Genomic DNA, 22,195 nt, shown 5'->3' on the forward strand with positions numbered 1-22,195 from the left:
CAAGTTGTCATTGTGCAAACAAAAAATAATCATCATCACATTTTAACTCATTCACTGCCATTCACAAATGTATTTGGGTATTGAAAACACGACGTAGAGCGCCATTCCCGAATGTGTTCATTTTTATTTTTATTTTTTTTGTTTGGGTGCCGATAAAGCGCTGGCCATGGCCTCTGGCAATGTTTTTCAATTCCACAAGGGGGCTCAATTTCCCTTTTTTCCATGTTAATGCTTTGTTCCAGCTTTATCTGTTGTTAAAGCCACTGGTGAAAAGGACGCTTTGATGCTCTCCTCTTTCACCTAGAACTGCTTCATACAACAAAGGGTGCAGAAAGTGCTTAAAATTGAATGACTGTGTCTTTCGTGTTGTGTCACATTAGTTGTTATTTAGTTTTTTTGTTGATCTTTTGACTTCAAGATGGCGCCGAAGAGAGGGATTGCCTTTACAGCAGCTCCTATATTTTCTTTTTCTATTTCTTCCTTTCCTCTTCTTTCCATCATTTTGCTGCTGTGAAATGTAAATTTCTCCACTGCGATACTAATCAAGGCTAATCCAATCCAATTAAATAATAATACATTTCATTTATAAGCACCTTTCAAAACCCTTTCAAAAAGGACACTTTACAGTCACAGGATAAATTCTAGAAACTGTATTGTATTGTACATTTCTCCACTGTGAGACTAATAAAGGCTAATCTAATCTAATATCATTTTTGCTCGCTGATCTGAACTCTCATGTGATGCCACCCATTTTATTGTTCTATCATTGCAGTCATTATTACAAGCGTCATTCATGACATTGCGCAATATCCCGTCCCGTTTTTGATACCACACATTTTTGGTGCATGTGCGTACACCCGCGTGCGTGTGTGCATGAGTGCCCATCCATCCCACTTGTCAACATCCCGCTCTTTTTCCTTTTTTTTCCCCCCCCTTCTCCCGTCATTGAGAGCGTGCCAGCGTAGTGTGTTTGCTGGCTGACAGCAGCCAAGGAAAGACCATTGTTCTCCTCGTACCCGGAGACCCTTCCCGTGCCAAGTCTGAGATGAGAAGCGCTCTCCAGTGCTAACTCCCTCGCAGTCGGGCATCACGCGGCAAAAAAAAAAACACACACACACACACACACACACACACACGCACGTCCGCGTAGATGCCAGGTGGGAGGGTGATACTGCTAAAACTTGGTCAGATACATCAAGAGAGGTGTTTGGAGCTCACGCTATTTTTAAAAAAGTGGTTTCAATAGGCCTCAGTGTATTTGGTGATTAGTAACTCATGCAGGGTTTCAACTATTTTTACGTGTATGAGTCAATATTAGTCTTCCTTTCCTCTTACTTTCATCACTTTGCTGCTGTGAAATGTAAATTTCTCCACTGCGACACTAATTAAGGCTAATCCGATCTAAACTAATCCAATTGGCCATACAGTTGTCCAAAGAAAATCCATTTTTTTCTGGTTTTAACCATCGCATCAATTTTAGAGTTCTATGTCCATGAAAAATATAGTCCCGTTCTACATCAATACTGTATAGCAGGGGTGTCAAAGTCATTTTTTGCCGCGGGCCACATTGTAGTTATGGTTTCCTCTCGAGGGCCGTTATGAATTTGGGGAACCCATTAGAATGGTTAAATCCCTTCAAATATTACATATAGAGCACACAGCAAATTAATGAATAACTCGTTTTCAAATCTGAAGTCAAGAATAATGACTTTTATTGTGGTTGACATCCAAAAATATGAAATTTTGGCTCAGATTTTAGCAATCATCATGGAATTTAACAAGTTTGATTTGCTTTCGCGGGCCGAAAAAAATGATATGGCGGGCCGGATTTGGCCCGCGGGCCTTGACTTTGACACCTGTGCTGTATGGTGTTCCACAAGGCTCAATTTTGTGGCCCTTGCTGTTTTCATTGTATTCTTTCTCTCTGGGTTCCATTTTACAAAAGCATGGTGGTTCATTTTGCAACATGTTTCAAATGAGTGTTCCAGAGTGTTCATGGATTTGTTGTCACACTGTGGCAAAAAGAAATATCTTCACACAGCTTCTGAAACCCATTTTTCTATGAAGCATATCAGCCACGATAGCACAACATTCAGCCGTGGCAGCAATTCCGGTCTGCAGCCGCTAAGGATTTTACCCCCTTTATGTTAGTTTTAATTAATATTTTTACAAACACTATTAATCGGAGTTTTCCTTGTGTTGAAATCAGTAGGCCTTCAGTAGTGCTATGTCTGAATCAATCCGGACTGAAAAAAGTGTGGTGTGATTTACTACAAGTCCACTAGAGGGTACCATTAGCCGGGAAATAGCTGACCGACCTTTCTTAATTACAGTAAAGTCTCATTATATCGATATTGGATATTTCGATAGTCCCGGTTATATCGATACTATTTCTATGGACGCACGGAGAAAATTACATGCAAACAGGGTCGGATATATCGATAGTCCCGGTTATATCGATATTTTTCGGACTCCCTTGAATATCGATATAACGAGACTTTACTGTATGTCCATTTTTTTTTTTTGTAAAGTCCGTCTTGAAAATTGCTTTAACAGTAAATCTCCAACCAAATCCGTTTCTTCTACTCCTTCAGCCAATTTGGGGTGACAAAACTGCTATTAAATCAATATATTTGCTTATGCCGCTCGCTACCGATACAGTATGCTAACTCTGGCCAGTATACTCTTGTCACTAGCAACTTGTGATCAGAGTAGTTTTCGCAAACTATGATTGGCTAGCGAATAACTAATCATAGTTTGCGAAAACTCTGACGTTGACCTGTGCCTTCAAGAAGACCTTGGTACCCCTTTTTGTGTTGCCAACTCGAAATCTGATTGGTTAGAGCAACAGTTTGATCGACACATTTGATGCTCCAGGGCCTGCAGAACTGATTGTGAAGGCATCCAGACAAAGTAGGTGAAGCGTAGGTAGGGTTTGTTTGAAGGGTTCAAGGCAGAGTATAGGGAGGTGATCAGTGGGGTATGCTCAATGCCATGTGACAGGTCCAGCTGGGAGAACCCCCCCCCCAGACTCCCCAACACCCTGCTACCCCTCAGCGCTGCAAACTGGTCAATATGGAGGCCAATTACTGCTGCCCATGTGACCACGAGGGCATCCTCCAAACCTATCATAATGGACCCACGCGCACGCCATCTGTCCAGACCAGCAACCAAAGCCCGCCCCCTCACCCCAACCATCCCATCCAGTTGCGTTCCCGCACACGCTCCTACTTAACCTCCTAAACTGAGGCCAGACCCCCCACCCCACAACCCTTGCACTGACCCCACACCTCCACGTCACACCCGCATTCCGTGAGGATGACGACAAGGTGCTCATTTGTCCAAAAATAAAAAGAGTGTTTTTTGTTGCACATCTGCCAGATGTTGCTCCCCCGCCCCTCAACGTTCTTGGCCACCCGCCAAAAAGACCCCCTTTCATCCCCTCCCTGTCCTGGAATTTCTCCCTGGAGCAGGACCTGCAGCTCTTCATCATCTTCTTCTTCTTCACTTGAGTGTGCGTAAACACACAGATGTTGCTGAATGTCATTAGCATCAGCATCCTCCTCCTCATCTGTTTCGGCACTTTTGCCCCCTCTTTATTTAGTGGTCCATATTTGGGGGGCGCGGGGGCATTGAGGTCCTTAACTCATTCACTGCCATTCACCAATTTATTCGGGAATTGAAAATATGACAAGGAGCTGGAAAAGGTGGTGGGCAGGGTGTGGAGGGTCCAGTTGAAATTTCTGCGCTCTTGTATTGTTTCATTTACTGTGCAAGTCCTCAAAAGTGGGTAGGGGTCTTGAGACTATTTAAAATTTCAAGATGCAAGGTGTCATTCGGGTGGAGCGAGAATCATTCAATAATAACAATAATAATAATAATAATAATAATAATAATACATTGCATTTCTAAGCGCCTTTCAAAACTCTCAAGGTCACTTTACTCTCACAGGATAAGTTTTTCTGTGGGTGAGCAGCGGCAGCCACACGCGCCAGTGTTCATTTTATGGCATTTACATGATTTTTTTTTTTGGGGGGGAAAGCTAATTTGAAATTCAACTTTGATTTCAAGCTATATAAGCTATATTTTTGATTTATTGCATCCTTTCTATATTGTTCTTACTAAAAATATCAGCAAAGAGCACACACACACACTCACACTTGTATGGATTTATTTAATAATTATCTGGTCTTCTGGTGGCTAATTGGACTTCACACTATTGTACTTGTGACATTTTGCTCATGGCCATGTCGGACAAACTCTCAAGTTTGAGTGAGAAAGAGAGTGGGCTGGCTGCACAGTACACGATAATTTAAACAGTGATATCACTCACACACACACACACACACACACACACACACACACACACACACACACGTTGTCACCGCAACTTTAAGATTGTTTTTAAGAGGAGAAAAAATAGCATGCAGAAAAAGTAGAAAGTAAGGCTTGTGCATGTGCAGGGTTAAAATATAAATACATGGAAAACAAGACTGAAGTGTGCAGGATAAAAATACAAATGAGAATATTTCTAAATATAAATCAATATGTATTGAGGAAAAGGTTTCCTCAGCCATCATCTGTACTCCTTTGAAGATGTCGACATTTCGCTCCTCATCCGAAGAGCTTCGTCAGCCAACTAAAGTTGTGCTGGAAACTGGTAATATGTATTGTATTGTAAATGCTGAATGTGTACACACTGTTGGATTATGAACAGATGCTTATCCCCCCACTCCCCCCAAAAATAAATATATAAAGGCGACATGGATGATGGAGACCCCCGCTTCCCCCTTCCCCAGACCACTCCCGCTTTGGCCTGAGAACCCTGCTGCTATACTGCGAGGAACATTAAGGGACTTGGCTCTTCCTGCTCTCTCTCTCACTCTCTATTTCTCTCTCTGTTTTCCACACGTACACACATAAAAATAAGGCGTGCACAAAGTAGGAATTCATCAATTTAAATTTAATTTAAATAAAAATAATTTAATTGGGGAATCATTGTTGTTAAAACAGTAGCAATGAAATGGCAGCATTGAAAATGTTGTCACCTACTCTCCCTTAAACGATATTATATAGAATATTCCAACTGTCGTTATTAATGTAACAATAGAACGATGTGCATTTTTGATGTGGGGAGGCCTTGTGACGAACATTTCCGGAATTAAAATGAAATGCGGATATGTGATGTGCAAAAACGTTCAAAAGGCATCAAATAAAATTAAAGGTTAAATGTAACTGTTACAATGAATAATATTTAAATTGGAAATATATTTTTTTAAATCGAGTTGCATAACCGTAAAGATGAGGATGCTGCGTTCAAAGGATCGAAGGGGGGCCTTTGTAAGGCCTTACTCTATTTAATTCGCGGGTGGTCACGATGAAACGGCTCTTGTATTTTATTTTATTTATTTATTTGCCGGGCGGAGTGGCATATGGGTTCTGGGGCATCGGTCCAAAAGCAGTTGACGTGGCAACGGATGCGCCAGATTGTCTATTATATTTTCTTTTGTTTTATATGCGTGTGTGTGTGTGTGTGATGATACAGTAGAAAGCGCTGCTTGTCAAGTGACGTTTTCTCAACTAATAAAAATAATGTACATCAATGAAAATTCCCAAATCAAAAACATGTTTATGTAATTTAACCACCGCTTCTTTTTATTGCGATCGTTGAAATGTAATAATTATTGTTGAAAGCCAAAAAAAGTACAGGCCTACACAAAATGGCGGAGTTAAATTGTATTGGATTGGATTTACATTTATTATTTTCACAGTGGATTAATTCACATTTCACAGCAGCAAAGTTATGAATTGACTAAAAACACAATTAAAACAAGGCATTTGAAACACGTATGGAAATAAAACGAAAGAATTGCAAAGAAAAAAAAAACGTCTGTCACCCAAATTAACCGGTTGACCTTGAACGTATCACCGACCTCGTTAAATTCGCCGTTCTGTAAATCCACCACACACAAAAAAAATCCGCATTAATTAAAACTGATACACACAGAGTTGTATTTTAAACGACGGTTTTGTAAAAATATGACTATATCTGGCACGCGTGAGGCTCTGATTCATTTTGGGTGCCAAGTTACCTCGCGCAGGGGAGGAAAATAATGCCAACATGGGGGCGGGTGAAGGAGGCTTTCACGTTACTAATCGCTTCGTTTAAGTTCTGATCGAAGTGGGGTGGAAATATGACGCGAGTAAAAAATAATGCAAATGAATCAAGTTGTGCAAGCTCATAGTTGATCATTTTATTGTAATTATTTGTATGCCTCACAGTTTGATTTGAATACAAAATTTAAGGACCGGATGGGGAAAATGAATAAATAAACAAGTATCCATTCACTATTCATTTCAACAACAGGGGAGGCGGGACACAATAACAAATAGACGTTCGGAAGCAATAATAAATAATTATGAAGTGAAAATGGAAAAAAAATAGGATATAACAGGTCAGTTCAAGAACGAGGAAAAATACGAAACGCTTTTTTCTGCTTTTGCATAGATGCCAAATGTTGCGTGAAATGTTACACCAAACAACAGATTTGAGCAAAGGAAAGAAAATCCAAATAGCCCTCAAAGCTGTTTAATGAATGATTTCATTAACAAAAAAGAAAAAAAGAATAAAAATCATAAATGTGCTTTTTCCAATATTCGAATGGCAAATAAGCAGTATGAACGATCATGAACATAAATATAAATAATTGTATTTCTCTTTGAAATAGGGCTGCAGCTGTTAATTATTTTATTATGATCAATTGTTCTCTTAGTTAATCAACGAATTGGGGGAAAACGTTTAAATGGCCACACTCTTATTAGCAAACATGATATTACTTTGAGTCGAAAGTGTAGAAGTTAATTAAAATTAATTAGGATTCGAAAAATCAAATCTCATCACTCTTGTCCGAAATAAAATAATTTGTTTTGGATAATTGTGATGGACTAATGCATAAAAGCATAAACTCAAAATTTCAAGGCAACAAACATCAATACAATTTTAAGATGAGCAAACTGTTTTTCATTTTGATGTTTTTCATTTTTTTGTGAAATTTGGCTTTCCTGCATTTATTTTTAAAATGAGTTTACAGAACTGTTGTATTGCTTTACTAACATTGTTGTCATATAATGAGTATTTTTGTATTATTATTCCAATTTAAATGACTTATTCCAACTTAAATCTCTGCATTTTTACCCTTGATAGGCAAAGATGCTGGGAATTGGGACAATTTTAAATGTGGAAAAAGGCAGCAAAATGATGAATCTGTTCTATAAATAACCGATTAATCGACGAATAATTGGCGATTAGTCGCCATGCGTCTAGCTTGGAAATAAAAGCGTAGTTAGATTTCCCTGTTCGCTGACATCAGAGAGGAATTTGAAATGGGTTGTTTTTTTTGCAAGTACAGTGCTAGTAATTTTTTAGTAGTAGTATTTTTTTGTATTTTTTACTTTTATTGTGAAATTTGGCTTTCTTGAATTTAATAACAAAAAATAAGAGTTTACAGAACTGTTGTATTCGGTAAAAGATACCACATTGTTACAATGTGCTTGCTTTATTGTGCTAACGTTTAGTCATGAAGATCATTCATTTGTATTTTTTTTAATGTATTCCAATTCAAATGACTGTTTTAGTACATATAAGAAACACACGTTTTTGATTGGTGTACAGGAATCTATAATCCAATTTTAAATGCAGAAAATGACAGCAAAATGATTAATCGGGTTTAAAAAGCAACCGATTAATTGTCGATTAATTGTCGATTAATTGTCGAATAATCGTCGATTAATCATCGATTAATCATGACAAATCTCGTTTGAAAATAAAAGCGTACATTAAAGATTTCTCTGTTGAGTGTTGGCGTGCGTTTTCACGAATCATTTCCCTGATAATTCCAAACAAGAAATAAAAAACTCAAATCAATGAATCATGAGTTAAGATTGTGGGCAGCAAGGGGGCGCTCTATCGCTCGGGTTTAATTGTGGAAAAAGGCATTGAGTTCGTCATAGGCGGGCGCGCGCTCGTGGTGCAAGTGCATGTCGTGGTAAGGCAAGACGTTTTCCGAGTGTATGGCTGCACCGCGTCCCGCCGAGGAGCCGAAAACCAGGTTGTGGGGGCCGCCCCCGCCGGCCCTGGAACCGGCCAATCCCGAGTAGTGCATAGAGTAGTGGTACGCTTTGTCGTGATCGGGCGACGCCGCGCCTTGGTGCTTGAGGGCAAAGTTCCCGTTGACGCATAGCGGCGGGCTGAGCGGCCCCTCGTACTCTGGGCTGTTGTACTCCGGGGATCCGCCGCCCCCGTAAGCCGAGTCGTACGCCGCCGGACAGTAGCCGTGCGAGCCCAGCGGGTGCGAGTTCGAACCCTGGCGGCAGTGCGGGCTGGACAGTCGGCCGCATTGGTACGGGTACGAGTGCATGGCGAAGGACCCCGAGCCGTAGCGAGCCCCTTCGGGACATTGCTGCTCGGTCAGGAAGTTTCGCGAGTTGAGCTGCAGGCAACCGGCTACCAGGTTGGTGGTGGGCTGCGAGAGACCCTTGCACAAGGTCTGGACGTAGGACACCAGGTCAGGACGCTTTCCCGAGCGCAGGATCTCCGACAGGGCCCAGATGTAGTTCTTGGCCAGGCGCAGAGTCTCGATTTTGGAGAGTTTCTGCGTCTTGGAGTAGCAAGGGACCACCTTGCGCAGGTTGTCCAGCGCCGAGTTGAGGTCGTGCATACGGGTTCGCTCGCGGGCGTTGGCCTTGATGCGCCGCATCTTGGAGCGCTCGATACGAGCCTGCGTCATCTTCCGCTTCTTCGGGCCTCGTTTTTTGGGACGCTCGCCCTCCGTGTCGTCGCAGTCGTCGTCCTCGACGCCGTCGTCGTCGTCCTCGTCGTCCTCATCCTCGCCGGCGTGCTCGGAATGCGTCCGGCTTCCGCCTCGAAGTTCGGAGGAGGCGTCCATGTTATCCCCCGTATCGACGTCTTCCTCTTTGTTCTTATCGTCGTCGCTATCGTCCGCCCAACCCGAATATTTCTGCACGTCGGGGAGCAGTGAAGGATCGTTGAAAAGCCTTGTCAACATTTTGCCTCTGGAAGGAAGAAGGGAAAAGGAACACAAGCTATGAAATTGTCATCACTACACTCAAGGGAGAAAAAGCTTGCAGTTATATAATTTTTCAAAGTCCTTGAATGCATCACAGGCATTTTTTGTTACAGATTCACATTACAGTAATTCCCCGCACATTTTGGATTGCATTCAAGCCTTTATTAGTCTCGCAAAGGAGACATTTACATTTCACAGCAGCAAAGTTAATGAAAAGAACAGGAAAGGAATGGAAGAAGTCGAAAAGCAAAATACAGTAGCTGCTGTAAAGGCAGCCGCTCTCGTGGCGCCATCTTGAAGTCAAAAGAACAAAAAATACAACTAAATAACAAATAATGTGACCCAACACAAAAGACACAGTGAGCCATTCATTCCTGTCGCATGTAAATCCGCTTCAATTCCAAGCCGCGACAGTTCCACATACGCATCGGCACTCTGCGCTGACGCTCCTTTCTTCTCAAATTTCTTTTCAAATCAATAATCGTGAATTTTGGTGTTTTTGCACTTCGTGAACTACCACAAAATGCCACAAGACGGCGCCAAAGTGTCATTCAAATGGGAACGTATAAGTTCTTCCAGGGAACTAGGTTGAAGTGATGCACATCTACAAGAGACAATCTTTGTATGTTGGAGATGGGGCCTACTTTTAGACTGGGTTGTTCTGGAGAGTCTGCGCTATTTAAAATCTTCTCAGAAGTTTTAAGTTTCAGGAGCAATGTTTTTAATTACTATAAATGTGTCCCTGAAAAACATATTCTCACTCTATGAGGGTCTTTTTTTTTCTGTTTTTGTTTTTCAGGTTCAAACTACAAACGGCCAATTCATTTTTGCGCGATGTGGAAGTGCGTTAAACGTTTTCCAAAGCAGTAGACGGATTCCCTGAGCTTCCCCATGATAATGCAGGGGCCTTCGCTGGCATCAGAGGTGAGTTTGAAATTGATTGAAGTACTCTATTATTTTTGTTCTGGGCGAAACATGCAATCATATCAGATGAAACAACTTTAAAGTATAAACTGTTGATATTTATAGCGATAATTTTAGCACAAGTTATCTTCTCCAGCAGAATTTGCTGTTAGGTATTACTTCTACCTTTTAATGGGGAGGGGATGCTATAGAGTCCATTTTGGGGGTACACTAGAAATACAATATTATGCTTCACTTGTCAGTTGTCATCGTACATTACAATAAAAGTTCAGTATTTGTTCATCACATTGTACTCTGGTAGGAGTGGGGGGGCAAGTGGGAGGCCTTCGGGGTAAGGGGGGGGACATTACATGTCCCATGAGAGGGTGACAAATGGGAGAGGGAGGCCGGGCACCGCCCACATCCACTCCTGGCTGCATTCCAACACTATTCATCCTGAACACATCTTGTCATAGGACGACAGAAGGACCCCCCCCCCCTCCCAAAAATAATAATCATAATCATATTGGGAATATTTCTCCACCGCGAGACTAATAAAGGCAAATCCAATCCAATCCAATTGCCTCCTGTAAAATTACATTATTGTATTAAACAAAATAATAATGTAATAACAATAAACAACAATAATGTCAGTTGTGTCATTTTCATCTTTTTTAGGGGGTACACATTTTGTGACTATTGAAAAAAATCACATGGTTCAAAAAGCAATGTGTTTTAAAGAACATTTTACATTTTCATTGTTGATTTGACTGTCATTTTTTTGCCAATTGGATAATATGAAGTATGGAAATTATATATATGTATAAATCTTTATATATGTTATATAGATATATTTATATGTATATGTGTGTATATGTATATGTATGTGTATGTATGTGTTTATATATGTGTGTGTATATGTATATGTATGTGTTTATATATATATAGAGTGTGTGTGTGTGTGTGTGTGTGTGTGTGTGTGTGTGTGTGTGTGTGAGAAAAAAATATTTCTCAAATATACAAGTAGAAGGAAACATCAAGGCCATTTGTTTCAATCTTATCATAAGAAAATGCGTAAAATAAATATCAATGTTACAAAGTAGCCATTACTTGATTAATAGATTCGAAAAAATAAGCATTTTATCACTCTGCAAAAAAATGTAAGATGGTCGAGCACTTTTAGGTAATTATCTTTACGACTGAGTGTGTGTGAGTACGCCAGAGGCAAAACCTACTTAAAAAAAACATACACACACACTCGCGTCTGTTTTCGTCTCGGCAATTAGCAGCAAAAACAATTAACAGGCCAAGCATGCAAAAACACGAAATTGATTTCCACTGCATGCACGCGTGCGCCTGTACAGATGGACGCATGCTTGTCGGGCTTTTAGAGCTCGTGAAATATATAATAGTGGGCCGTAGGCTGAGACTTCATTAAAACGTGTGTGTACTTTTAAGGAGCTGGTGAACGATGCGAATTTATTGTCGGTTAAAAAAAAACAACGTAATTTCCTGTTAAAAAATATTGTATTTAAATGAACGATAATTACATCTGTGCGCCATAACAAACCAAATCTAATCTCATGTAAACCTTCAAATCTGTAAATTTCATCTTATTAATTAGACGACGATCGAAAACGGCTCTTTTTTTTCTCGAAGGAAACACGCTTGGGGGTTATTTAATGAACGACAAAATCATTCGGTCATTTTATCGAAAAAAGAAACATTGCTTACCCATCGACATGAATTAATCTGATTTCATTCGAGACAAGTATCGATTCAGCTCATATCCTTCCGCACGGAACACGCACGCGACTTGATTCCAATGACAAGAAAAGGTGCGTTCGAGAGCATCCGGAAAATGCGATATTGTCTCTCCAACGCTCGCAAACTCACCTGCGCTTTGAGCTCTTCTCGTGGGATGGGAGGGGAGGGGTGGAGGCCCAGTAGCCAAGATAAAAAGAAAGGGGTGGGGTCGCTTTTTTTTTTTTTTTTTTTTTTTTTTTTTTTTTTTTTTTTTTAATTTCAGACCACCATCTTCAGGGACCGAAGCGGCATGGTCCCTCCACGTTGGCGTGCAGGTGCTGTACAGAGCAGGCTCTGCCTTCAATGGGTGTCACGGCCCCTTTCCTCCACCACCTCCACGAAAAAGGGCGAGCAGGAGAAAGAGAGAGACAGAAAAGAGAGAGAGAAAAAAAGCAAGGAAGGTTACATAGCAGCTATAAGACTGCGATGCCAGCGTCCATATGGCTTCACGTCACTGGCAAGAGCCATCACATGAGGGGTCTGCTGATTGACATGCGCCCGCATTCGGAGGGATCTGGCCTCCCCGGAGGGGTGGAGCAAGAGGGATGGAGAGACAGACACGGAGAGCTAGAGAAGTGTGGAGGAAGAGGAGGAGGAATTGGGGGGGCTTTGCCATCTGTCACCACACTAGTGGCGCACAAAGGCAGCAAAAAACACACACAATCAAATAAAATGGCGACACACACAAAAATATATATAGATAAGACCAAACATCCTTTAAAAAGAAGATCTTTATGATCACACAGGTCACCCTTATTATGGATGGTATATGAATTGCATGGCTAACCGCATTAAGGAGATCACCCGCTATTAAATCATATTAACACAAGCGATTAATCAGTTTAGCGTCCGGCGTTAAGACTGTAGGCGGCTTATCGTACAATTACATCAATTAAGTAGAGAAAGGTGCAGCCTGCCACACTGCAGGGCCACTGGTGGTTGGAGGGGGTTGGGGGGGTTTGGGAGAATGCATTAGAAGTGCATTAAGGCCCGCCCGAGCAGAAGGCATGTTGTTTATTTATTTACCTAATTGGATCCTATGATGCCATGCGCAAGCCTCGGTTGGCGTTTTGTTGCCGGTGACCTATTTGATGGGAAAGCTTTGGGAGAAAAAAGGAGCATGTGACCTTGCTTTGCAATGGGGAGGGATGCGGGTGTCATTCCACCATTTTGTGCTTTTCTGGGAAGATTTTGTGGGTGCTGAGATCGCCGAGAGATTTGTGTTTTTCTATATCGAACTCTACCTTTAGCGGAGTTCCCACTCTTGAGGACTTGCACACTGCAAGAGTGCCTAAAAAAATCCTACTGGACCCTCCGCACCTTGCCCACCGCCTTTTCAAGCTCAAATAACTCCAGACCCATATACCGCATTTATTCGAGTATAACGCGCAACATTTTCTACCTAAAAAAAGAACTCAAAGTTTGGGTGCGCGTTATAAACGAGGCCTAGGGGGAAAAAATTATCATATACAGTAAAGTCTCGTTATATCGATATCGGATATATCGATAGTCCCGGTTATATCGATACTATTTCTATGCACGCACGGAGAAAATTACATGCAAACAGGGTCGGATATATCGATAGTCCCGGTTATATCGATATTTTTTCGGACTCCCTTGAATATCGATATAACGAGACTTTACTGTATATTTAATGCTTTATCCCTTCCAGGAGGGGGCAGCATTTCCATGCCTATTCTTCATAGGCCCTTCAGTTTCAATTCTCGGAAAGACCTGGATCACGCAGATTCAATCCATTCCATCAAGCCATCATCGACCATCACAAAATAAAACAACTTTATTTTACTGTAGTTTATTTCTTTAATGATAATACAATATCACATTTATTATACATAAAATAAGGTATATTTTGTGTAGTTTTAAGGCTTAAAATTACGTTTTATGGGGACCTGGGAACGGATTATTCTCATTTTAATGGTTTCCTATGGGAAATGAATTTTTGGGATACACACTTTTCGCCTTACACACTTTGTTTGGGAACCAATTAAGTTCGTAAGCCAAGGTAGCAATGTAACCCTTTTTTCTGATGAAAGCAGACAGTAAGATTTTTAACACTGCATTGAATCTTGATGAAGTCCTAAAACTCAATATTCTGTTTGTCCTGGAATTTGAGTGACAATGACAAAAACTACTGGGGTGGACACATTTTTGCTTTTAATGGCGACTCGCGTGCTGAGGTGATAACGCTGGCCGCAGGTGTGCCAATCGTGAACGAAGGCCACGTCTCCTATAGTGAGGGAGAGTTGGCACCTTGACTGGCCCTGTCGCCTCTCGAGCGGCCATTTTGTTTTGTCCGTCCCTGAACTGAGATCTCTGTTTAGTGTCTATTAGTGGAGCTAATGCGGGAGAAATGAGCTCCATGACCGACTCGTCCAATTTGGCTGGCGAAGAGTCGTCAGGTTGAGGGAGGAGGTGACATGGCGGCGATACAAGCTTGTTGCGTTGTACTCTATGTGTGTGTGTGTGTGTGTGTGTGTGTGTGTGTGTGTGTGTGTGTGTGTGTGTGTGTGTGTGTGTGTGTGTGCGTGTGTATGTAAGCAGCGGTGAAATAAGCGTTGTATGTGATGATGCTTGTTCACTAATGAGTCCATCCCTGAAGGGATGCGGGGATGTCAACCTGGAAGCACACAGATGCAAAGATGGCGCCACAATAGGACAAATGTGATGCCGCCTAAGACCTTTTAAGTTTTCCAAACCGACGAGGAAAAAAAATACATCAATATCATTTCATAAATTAATAATTTAACTCATTCACTGCCATCCCCGAATTTGTTCGGGTTTTATTTTTTCTTCTTTGGGTGCCGATAAAGCACTGGCCATAACCTCTGGCAATGTTTTTCCCTTCCACAAGGGGGCAGCATTTCCCTTTTTTCCATGTTAGCGCTTTCTTACAGCTTGAGTTGTTGTAGAAGCGCTATATAAACCAATATGTATGTATTGCATTGTATTCTGGACAGCCGTCCTCATTTCAAGCTCATATAACTCCAGACCCATATCATTTAGGAATCAACTCTTTTTCTCAGGATAAAAGAAGAGAGTTTAAGGTATCATACCCTGCATTGAATGTAGTCCTAAAACTCAATATTTTGTGTGTCCTGGAATTAAAGTAACAATGACAAAAACCCTGGCACTGGAGTGAACATATTTTGCACGTCTGGCAGTGAATGAGTTAATAATAAACATCATTTCATCAATTAATCCCCTTTTCGATTCCTTATAAATGAAATGTATTCTTATTCTTATTCTTATTTCTCCACTGCCAGACTAATAAAGGCCAATCCAATTCTTCTTCTTCTTATTCTTATTATTATTATTATTATTATTATTATTATTATTATTCTGATTCTTATTCTTGTTCTTGTTCTTATTATTCTTATTCTTATTCTTATTCTTGTTCTTGTTCTTGTTCTTGTTCTTGTTCTTGTTCTTCTTCTTCTTCTTATTATTATTATTATTCTTGTTCTTCTTATTCTTATTCTTATTCTTATTCTTGCTCTTCTTCTTCTTCTTCTTGTTCTTGTTCTTCTTCTTCTTATTCTTATTCTTATTCTTATTGTTCTTGTTTTTGTTCTTCTTCTTCTTCTTCTTCTTATTATTCTTCTTCTTATTCTTATTATTATTATTATTATTATTATTATTATTCTGATTCTTGTTCTTGTTCTTGTTGTTGTTGTTGTTGTTGTTCTTGTTCTTATTATTCTTATTCTTATTCTTGTTCTTGTTCTTGTTCTTCTTCTTCTTCTTCTTCTTGTTCTTCTTCTTCTTCTTCTTCTTCTTCTTCTTCTTCTTCTTCTTATTCTTCGTCTTCTTCTACTTCTTCTTCTACGTCTTCTACTTCTTCTACTTATTATTATTATTATTATTATTATTATTAGTAGTAGTAGTAATAGTAGTAGTAGTATTCTTAGTATTAGTAGTAGTAGTGGTAGTAGCATTATTATTATTATTATTATTATTATTATTATTATTATTATTATTATTATTATTATTATTATTATTATTATTATTATTATTCACAGTGCAAATGTTATTTTGGGTTGATCCCAAGCTGTGTCATGAACAAACTTGAGCATGCCCCCGGTTCAAGGAAGTCATCAACAATGGTTAATGGGAGTCATAAGGCTTCTGTGCCAGCCAAAGCGGTGCCAAATCGAGGACTGGCAAGAGAAGGTCGACAACAACCTTCAAGTGACCTTGCCAAAATGGATGCTGAACGTCAACAGCAGCACTTTAGCCTGCGTCTGGCTGCGGGCGGGCCAAACAAATGGTTGGAGGGGCTTTGAGGCCAGTACAAAAATCCTCAATGCTAATCATACCCATACTGTGTTGAATAGCATAACAAGCTAACGTGCAGCTATATCAGAAGGTTTATTTATTTTTGTGGTAGTTTCATTTCGAGGTTTTTTTTTTTAGTCCGTGTTTCTTGTCAGATTATGTCAACATGGGAAATGTTTTATAACCGAGGGTGAATTGATCAGTGTTATTGACAGGGATATGTTTATTTTTTAGGAAGACAATAATATAGTAGTAGGATAGTAGAAGTCCAAGATGGCGCCCGAGTGGGCAGCTGTTAGCAAGTGCTCTCACGAGTCTTGCTTGTTTTATTTTTGTATTTTCTTTTGTCACTTTGTGTACTTGTGCATCGTGTGGAACGGATACAGATTGTTTTTCAGCATTTTCGGCCACAACGTTCATTGAGGAGGGGCGCGTTTTCGGCAGCATGAATATGCCAGCACTGTTTTTAATTGGAAAGAATGTCGGTGCCATTTGACTGTCATTGCTGGACAGCTGTGGGGCATTTGTGATTTTTTTTGTGATTGTGCCTGTAATGGGCAGCATTTTCACAGCGGAAAGGACGGTGCTGTTGGCCAAACTGGATGGATGCATGGCTCGAGGAGCCGACGATGAGAAAAAAGGGGCCTCAGCATATATGTAATTGTGAGTCGTGGCTTGGAATTGAAGAGGATTTAAGTGGGACAAGAGATGTGAGACAATCTGTTTTCATCAATAGATGCTACGGCTTTGTGTTTGCTTTCAACAGTTAGCTTGTAGCAGACGCGCACATTTCACCATGATCCACTGGCGAAAAGGACGCTTTGATCCTCTCCTTTCATGTAGAATTGCTTCATGCAACAAAGAGGGTGCAGAAAGTGCTTAAAATTGAATGACTATCTGTGTTTTGTGTTGGATTTTTGTTTTTGTTTTTTTGACTTCAAGATGGCGCAGAGAGAATAGCTGCCTTTACAGCAGCTCTTGTATTTTGTTTTTTCTACTTCTTCTTTTCCGTTCCTCTTCCAATCTTAACTTTGCTGTGGTGTGTAATGTAAATTTCTTCACTGTAAGACTTATAAAAGCTAATATAATCCAATCCAAAACAAACCAACACATACTAATTTTTATAGAAATGACATTCTGAGGGAATTCCGAGTTTGCGTTCCAGTCAGACGGACCAAAAAAATTGCGGATCCGCAAATTTGCTCAATATCCAAAAGAGTTCTTCTATCATGTTGCCTTTGGCACCTCTCCGCATCCTCCCGAGATGTGCCAAAATACTCTCAATGATGTTTGCGTTTGTACACAGATTAGTGGCAAGTGGCTGGGCCACCTGCTGTTGCTTTTGCTAAACCAATCAGCATGCGAAAAACAATAAAATGTGATTTTGTTTTTTCGCCACTGAATGTCGTCCGGTCGATGGTGAAAGTCATCAAGCCACACCTACTTAGTTTCCCCTCTCAATCCTCCCGTAAAGACGTGCAAGGTGACGACCTGCACTTCTCTTGTCTTTCTGGACCTATTACTAGTACACACACACACACACACACACACACACACACACACACACACACACACACACACACACACACACACACACACACACACACACACACACAGCAGCCAACGTCACGGACCCCATCTGCACTCTCCTTTCTCCAAGCCACTAATTGCATATGCACAAATGCAAATGCCTATTAATTAATTACTTGACTAATTAGTGCAGTGGTATTTTAGAGCGATAAATCAAGTGGAGACGTGGCAAAGGACATCCGAAGGAGGAGGAAGATGTGATGGGGCGGGGTCACTAAGGTCAAGTTTTCGGAGGAAGGGGGCCCCCACGATGTGCGGCGTCGACAAAGAAACTGTAAGGTTTCCAAAGGTAGAAAGCGATTTAATTTTGGTGGCATGTGAGCTACACCTTACCCCCACGCCCCCAACCGTGCTCTGCCAGCTGTGTCGCTAACTGGCAGGCGGCCAAGCAGTGGGCACCCACTAAAAGGGTTTTTTTGGATGCATATTCATCGACAGTGGAAGGAGACACTGAAAAATTCTATCCAAATACCAGCTTTAGTCTGTCAATAAATTAAAACACCAAAATTGGCACCGTAAAACAGTACAACCATTTTTGCCCACCGGGAATAATCAAATCAATCTATTAGTCCAGGCGATACATTTAACCTGTTCCCGCACAAAGAGGAATTAAAGGACAACCGACACCATTTTTTTGTTTCCTAACTGACATCAGAAAAATGTTTTATAGCATCTAAAATACCCAAAATGCAAAACACCAATAAAAATGGCTTAAAGTGTCCCAAAACTAACCCCGGAAATGGCGAGTTTCACGCCAGGACGTCTTGCTGTGCTCTAGAATCAAAACAATGGCTTCAGATTCGGAGAAGATGCTTTCTTGTTACTCATCCAGTTATGAATATGATTCAAATACAGTGAGACCTCAACTTACAAACTTAATTGGTTCCTAGACAGAGTGTGTAAGGTGAAAAGTGTGTATCTCAAAAAAAAAAATCCCATAGGAAACCATTAAGATGGGGATAATCCGTTCCCGGGTTTCCATAAAATATACTTTTCGACTAAATAAGCCTTAAAACTACACACAACATACATTATTCTATGTATAATAAATGTGCTATTATATTGTAATGAAAGAAATACACTGCATTGTATCATAAAGTCACTTTATTTACATTTGTGATGGTCATTTATGGCTTGATGGAATGGCGTTGGAGGTCGAAGGTCAAAGGGAATTGTATGAGGACTGTAATTAAAGAAATAAACTGTGCTGTAAAATAAAGTTTTATTTACCTTTTTGATGGTCGTTGATGGCTTATGGAAGGAGAGTCACCTTCCATAAGGACTGTTGGTAACTTAACCTCTGGTGCTGTTCGGTCGTGTACTTCCGCCGAAGATCACTCCGCCAGCCGTGGTGGGTGTGTATTATGAAAATAGTGCTTATTATAAGGTTTAATTTTCATAAATTTGACGTTTCTAAGACGAAAAGTTTGTAAGTTGAGGTCTCACTGTAGTTCTGAAGAGGAAAGCATAAATTTATAATATTAACATTAACATTAACATTATATATAAATATATAATGTTAAATAATATGCAACATGTCCCTGCTTTCCCAAAAAAATGACAATGCTGCCAAATAAAAAAAAGGAAAACTGAGAACTCTGATTGGTTAAAGCAACAGCTTCATCGACACTTACTTTTATGCTCCAGGGCCTGCAGAACTGATTGTGAATGCATCCAGGTAGATTTCTGATCCTGGTAAAAAAAATAATGGCTGAAATGTGATTGGTTAAATCCATAAATATGAAAACACACATCTGGAAGTGGCACAACAAGGGAAAAATAATGAAAGGAAGCTAAAAGACAATTTGGAATTATTTAATAAGAATTCATGGACAAAATATAATTCACATTCGTCTGTGATTCAGATATTTTTAGGCCTGCAGAGAAGGCTTTGCAGGACCTTATGGCCCACCACTGATGTAAAGTGATCTCAAAGTGTTTGAAGTGAGTGGGAGTGTTGAAATGATAAAATATCACCCAGTACACATTTCGTGGGTTATTATGCTAAAAATATATCTATATATTTTATTCATTTACATTTTATTTCTTTATTTTGTTGCGGGTTGAGTGGTGGAGGGTGGTGATGATTCCGGAAGCTTTTGCAATGATCTGTCAGTTTGTGTGTGTCAATAATAATAAAATAATAATAATAATAATAATACATTTAATGTATAAGCGCCTTTCAAAACTCTCAAGGTCACTTTACAGTCACATAAGTTTTTCTGTGAGTGATCAGCGGCTGCCACAGGCGCCAGCGTTCACTCAACCCGGAATAACTCAAATAGATAAAAAGCTAGCTAGCTAATAGCGAGCTAATAAATAGTTAGCTAGCTAGCTAATAGCTAGCTAATAAATAGTTCGCTAGCTAGCTAATAGCTAGCCAATAACTCAAATAGATAGGAAGCTAGTTAGCTAATAGCGAGCTAATAAATAGTTAGCTAGCTAATAGCTAGCTAATCAATAGTTCGCTAGCTAATAAATAGTTCGCTAGCTAGCTAATAGCTAGCCAATAACTCAAATAGATAGGAAGCTAGTTAGCTAGCTAATACTCATGTATTTTGTTTTTCTACTTTCATTCCTTGCATCACTTTGCTGCTGTGAAATGTAAATTTCTCCATTACTAATAAAGACAAATCCAATCCAATACATCGCTCAGAGATGACTTGCCAGATAGCTAGCTAGATAGCCAGCCAGCTAATAGCTTGCTAGCTAGATAGTCAGCCAACTTGACAGATAGCTAATAGATATCAAATAGATAGCCAGCTAGCGTATGAGTAAGATTGATAACAATTTTTCTCGCTGATAGCGAGGGACTGAAAAATCCCATCTTCTTCGCTGGTCCGGCAGAATATGAGGTTCTTAATTGCAGCATCAGTAGGCTCCTCCTTTTTTTTTTTTTTTTTTTTTTTGTTCATTTGGCGCATCTGCAACAGAGACAAACATGGTCAAAAAAAAATCAGTCATGCACTTCCTACCACTGAAGCGCACCTCTCGTTTACTTTCTAACTGAGTGCCATCTGCTTTTTTTTTTTAAGATGACGAAGTCCACTTTATTTGGTCAACACGTGAGAGAATTTAACCCCCCCCCCCCCTCCTTCTACCCCATCCGCTCCATCATATCTTGTGCCAAGTCAGCCCCACACCCGGCCAAGATCGACCATCTTTGGGGATTTTTTTGCCTTTTAATTATAGTAAGAGAGGATTAATTATGGCAGTGGAAACAAGGGGCGAGGGGGTGGGGGGTTGAGGGGGTGGGCATGCATTATTGATGCTATGAGTGCAAGGCTAGAGGGGGTAGAGGGTGCTAATTAAATCACTGCCCCATTGCCACGTCCGCCATGTCTCCCACCTGCTACATCCCAGAGACCCCACCCTGGGTTTCACATGGATTTCAAACACGAATAAAACAAATCCATGTTATACTTTCTGTATAATCTAATAAACATACAAGTGGATATCAGAATTAGTAAAAAGGAAAAAAAACGACTTTAAATGGAAGTAACAGGTAAAAAAAAACGTGTTATTAAAAATATTTGAAAAGGTTGCCCTCTAGTGGGCTGCAGTTTAACTGCAAGTGACAAACATTTTGATTTCTCACATAATTCAACGTAAAATAAAGCAGAAACCAAGTGATGAAACGCCCCAAGATAACAATTTGGTTACAGGATTTCGAAAAAAGAACATAAAAATATCAGTTGTCCATTTTGTGTGCTGATGGTACAGCGACAGGACGTGTAGTTTTCCATCTCGCCACTTGATGGCAGTCAACACATTTGAAATGTACAATTTGTTTAGTACCGACACCGTGACTTGTTTATTCTTTCTGTGATTATTATTATTATTATTATTATTGTTTAGCACGTCTGCCTCACAATGGAGCGTTTCAGGGTTCGATTCCGGCTTTGGCTTTCCTGTCTTCGCCGTAGCTGCGTGGGTTTTCTCCAAATAGAACCCCACGTGGTGTGGGTAAACAAGATTTCGTCGCTTTCGAGCAAGCAACAGTTATTGAATGTACCTAGCTCGAGCAGTCGTGGTCTAACATCCGGTCAGTCGCTTTCAGTATAAAAGCATTGCAGCTATTACCCCACGCGCGCACACACACAAACATTAAAAAAACGCCGACACATTCCTTCTACAATCTATATGATGTGCATGTATTTGAATTCAATCCCCACAAGATGGCGCCATTGTTTGGACTTTGATGGTGGAGTAGGACTGCATTTCTATTAGGCAATGCTTTGGTGGCATCTTGTGGAATTTTAAGGCTTTCCACATCGAGGGCAAAAAAACAAACATTTTTTAATTAGATCTAGACGATAGTTTCAAAAAAGATTCGGCGAAAAATTAATTAAAAGTCGCAAACTGTGAATATGCAGGGTTATACTGTATATAGAGGTAAAGTACTGTTTTTATTGTATTATTATTTATTGTATTGTAAGTATTGTTTTTATTGTAAAGTGTCCTTGGGTGTTTTGAAAGGCGCTTGAAATAAAATGTATTATTATTATTATTAT

The 22,195-nt window shown here is 40.1% G+C and overlaps 1 protein-coding gene and 1 long non-coding RNA gene across 4 annotated transcripts in view; one reads left to right on the plus strand and one right to left on the minus strand.

Annotated features, from left to right (window-relative positions):
* Positions 1-10,625, plus strand: part of LOC148885374 (uncharacterized) — a 34,439-nt gene extending 23,814 nt beyond the window's left edge. For both annotated transcript variants that reach the window (XR_016118117.1, XR_016118118.1), the window contains one exon: positions 9,886-10,625. This is a non-coding gene — a long non-coding RNA (uncharacterized LOC148885374). The remainder of the gene's footprint in view (positions 1-9,885) is intronic.
* neurod2 (neuronal differentiation 2) lies at positions 5,796-12,300 on the minus strand. 2 transcript variants are annotated; one of them, XM_089019322.1, is made up of 2 exons: positions 11,886-12,300; positions 5,796-9,072 (listed from the first exon to the last, which is right to left on the minus strand). In XM_089019322.1, exon 2 carries the CDS (start codon positions 9,063-9,065, stop codon positions 7,977-7,979), a length of 1,089 nt encoding a protein of 362 aa, XP_088875448.1. In that variant the 5' UTR covers positions 9,066-9,072; positions 11,886-12,300; the 3' UTR covers positions 5,796-7,976. The 2 variants fall into 2 exon arrangements, with proteins under 2 accessions (XP_088875448.1, XP_088875449.1); XM_089019323.1 differs by lacking the exon at positions 11,886-12,300 and adding an exon at positions 11,724-11,850.
* Positions 12,301-22,195: the final 9,895 nt, after the last annotated feature.

The sequence above is a fragment of the Hippocampus bargibanti genome, linkage group LG17, assembly GCF_051943395.1.
Source record: "Hippocampus bargibanti isolate YZ-2025 linkage group LG17, ASM5194339v1, whole genome shotgun sequence".
NCBI lineage: Eukaryota > Metazoa > Chordata > Actinopteri > Syngnathiformes > Syngnathidae > Hippocampus > Hippocampus bargibanti.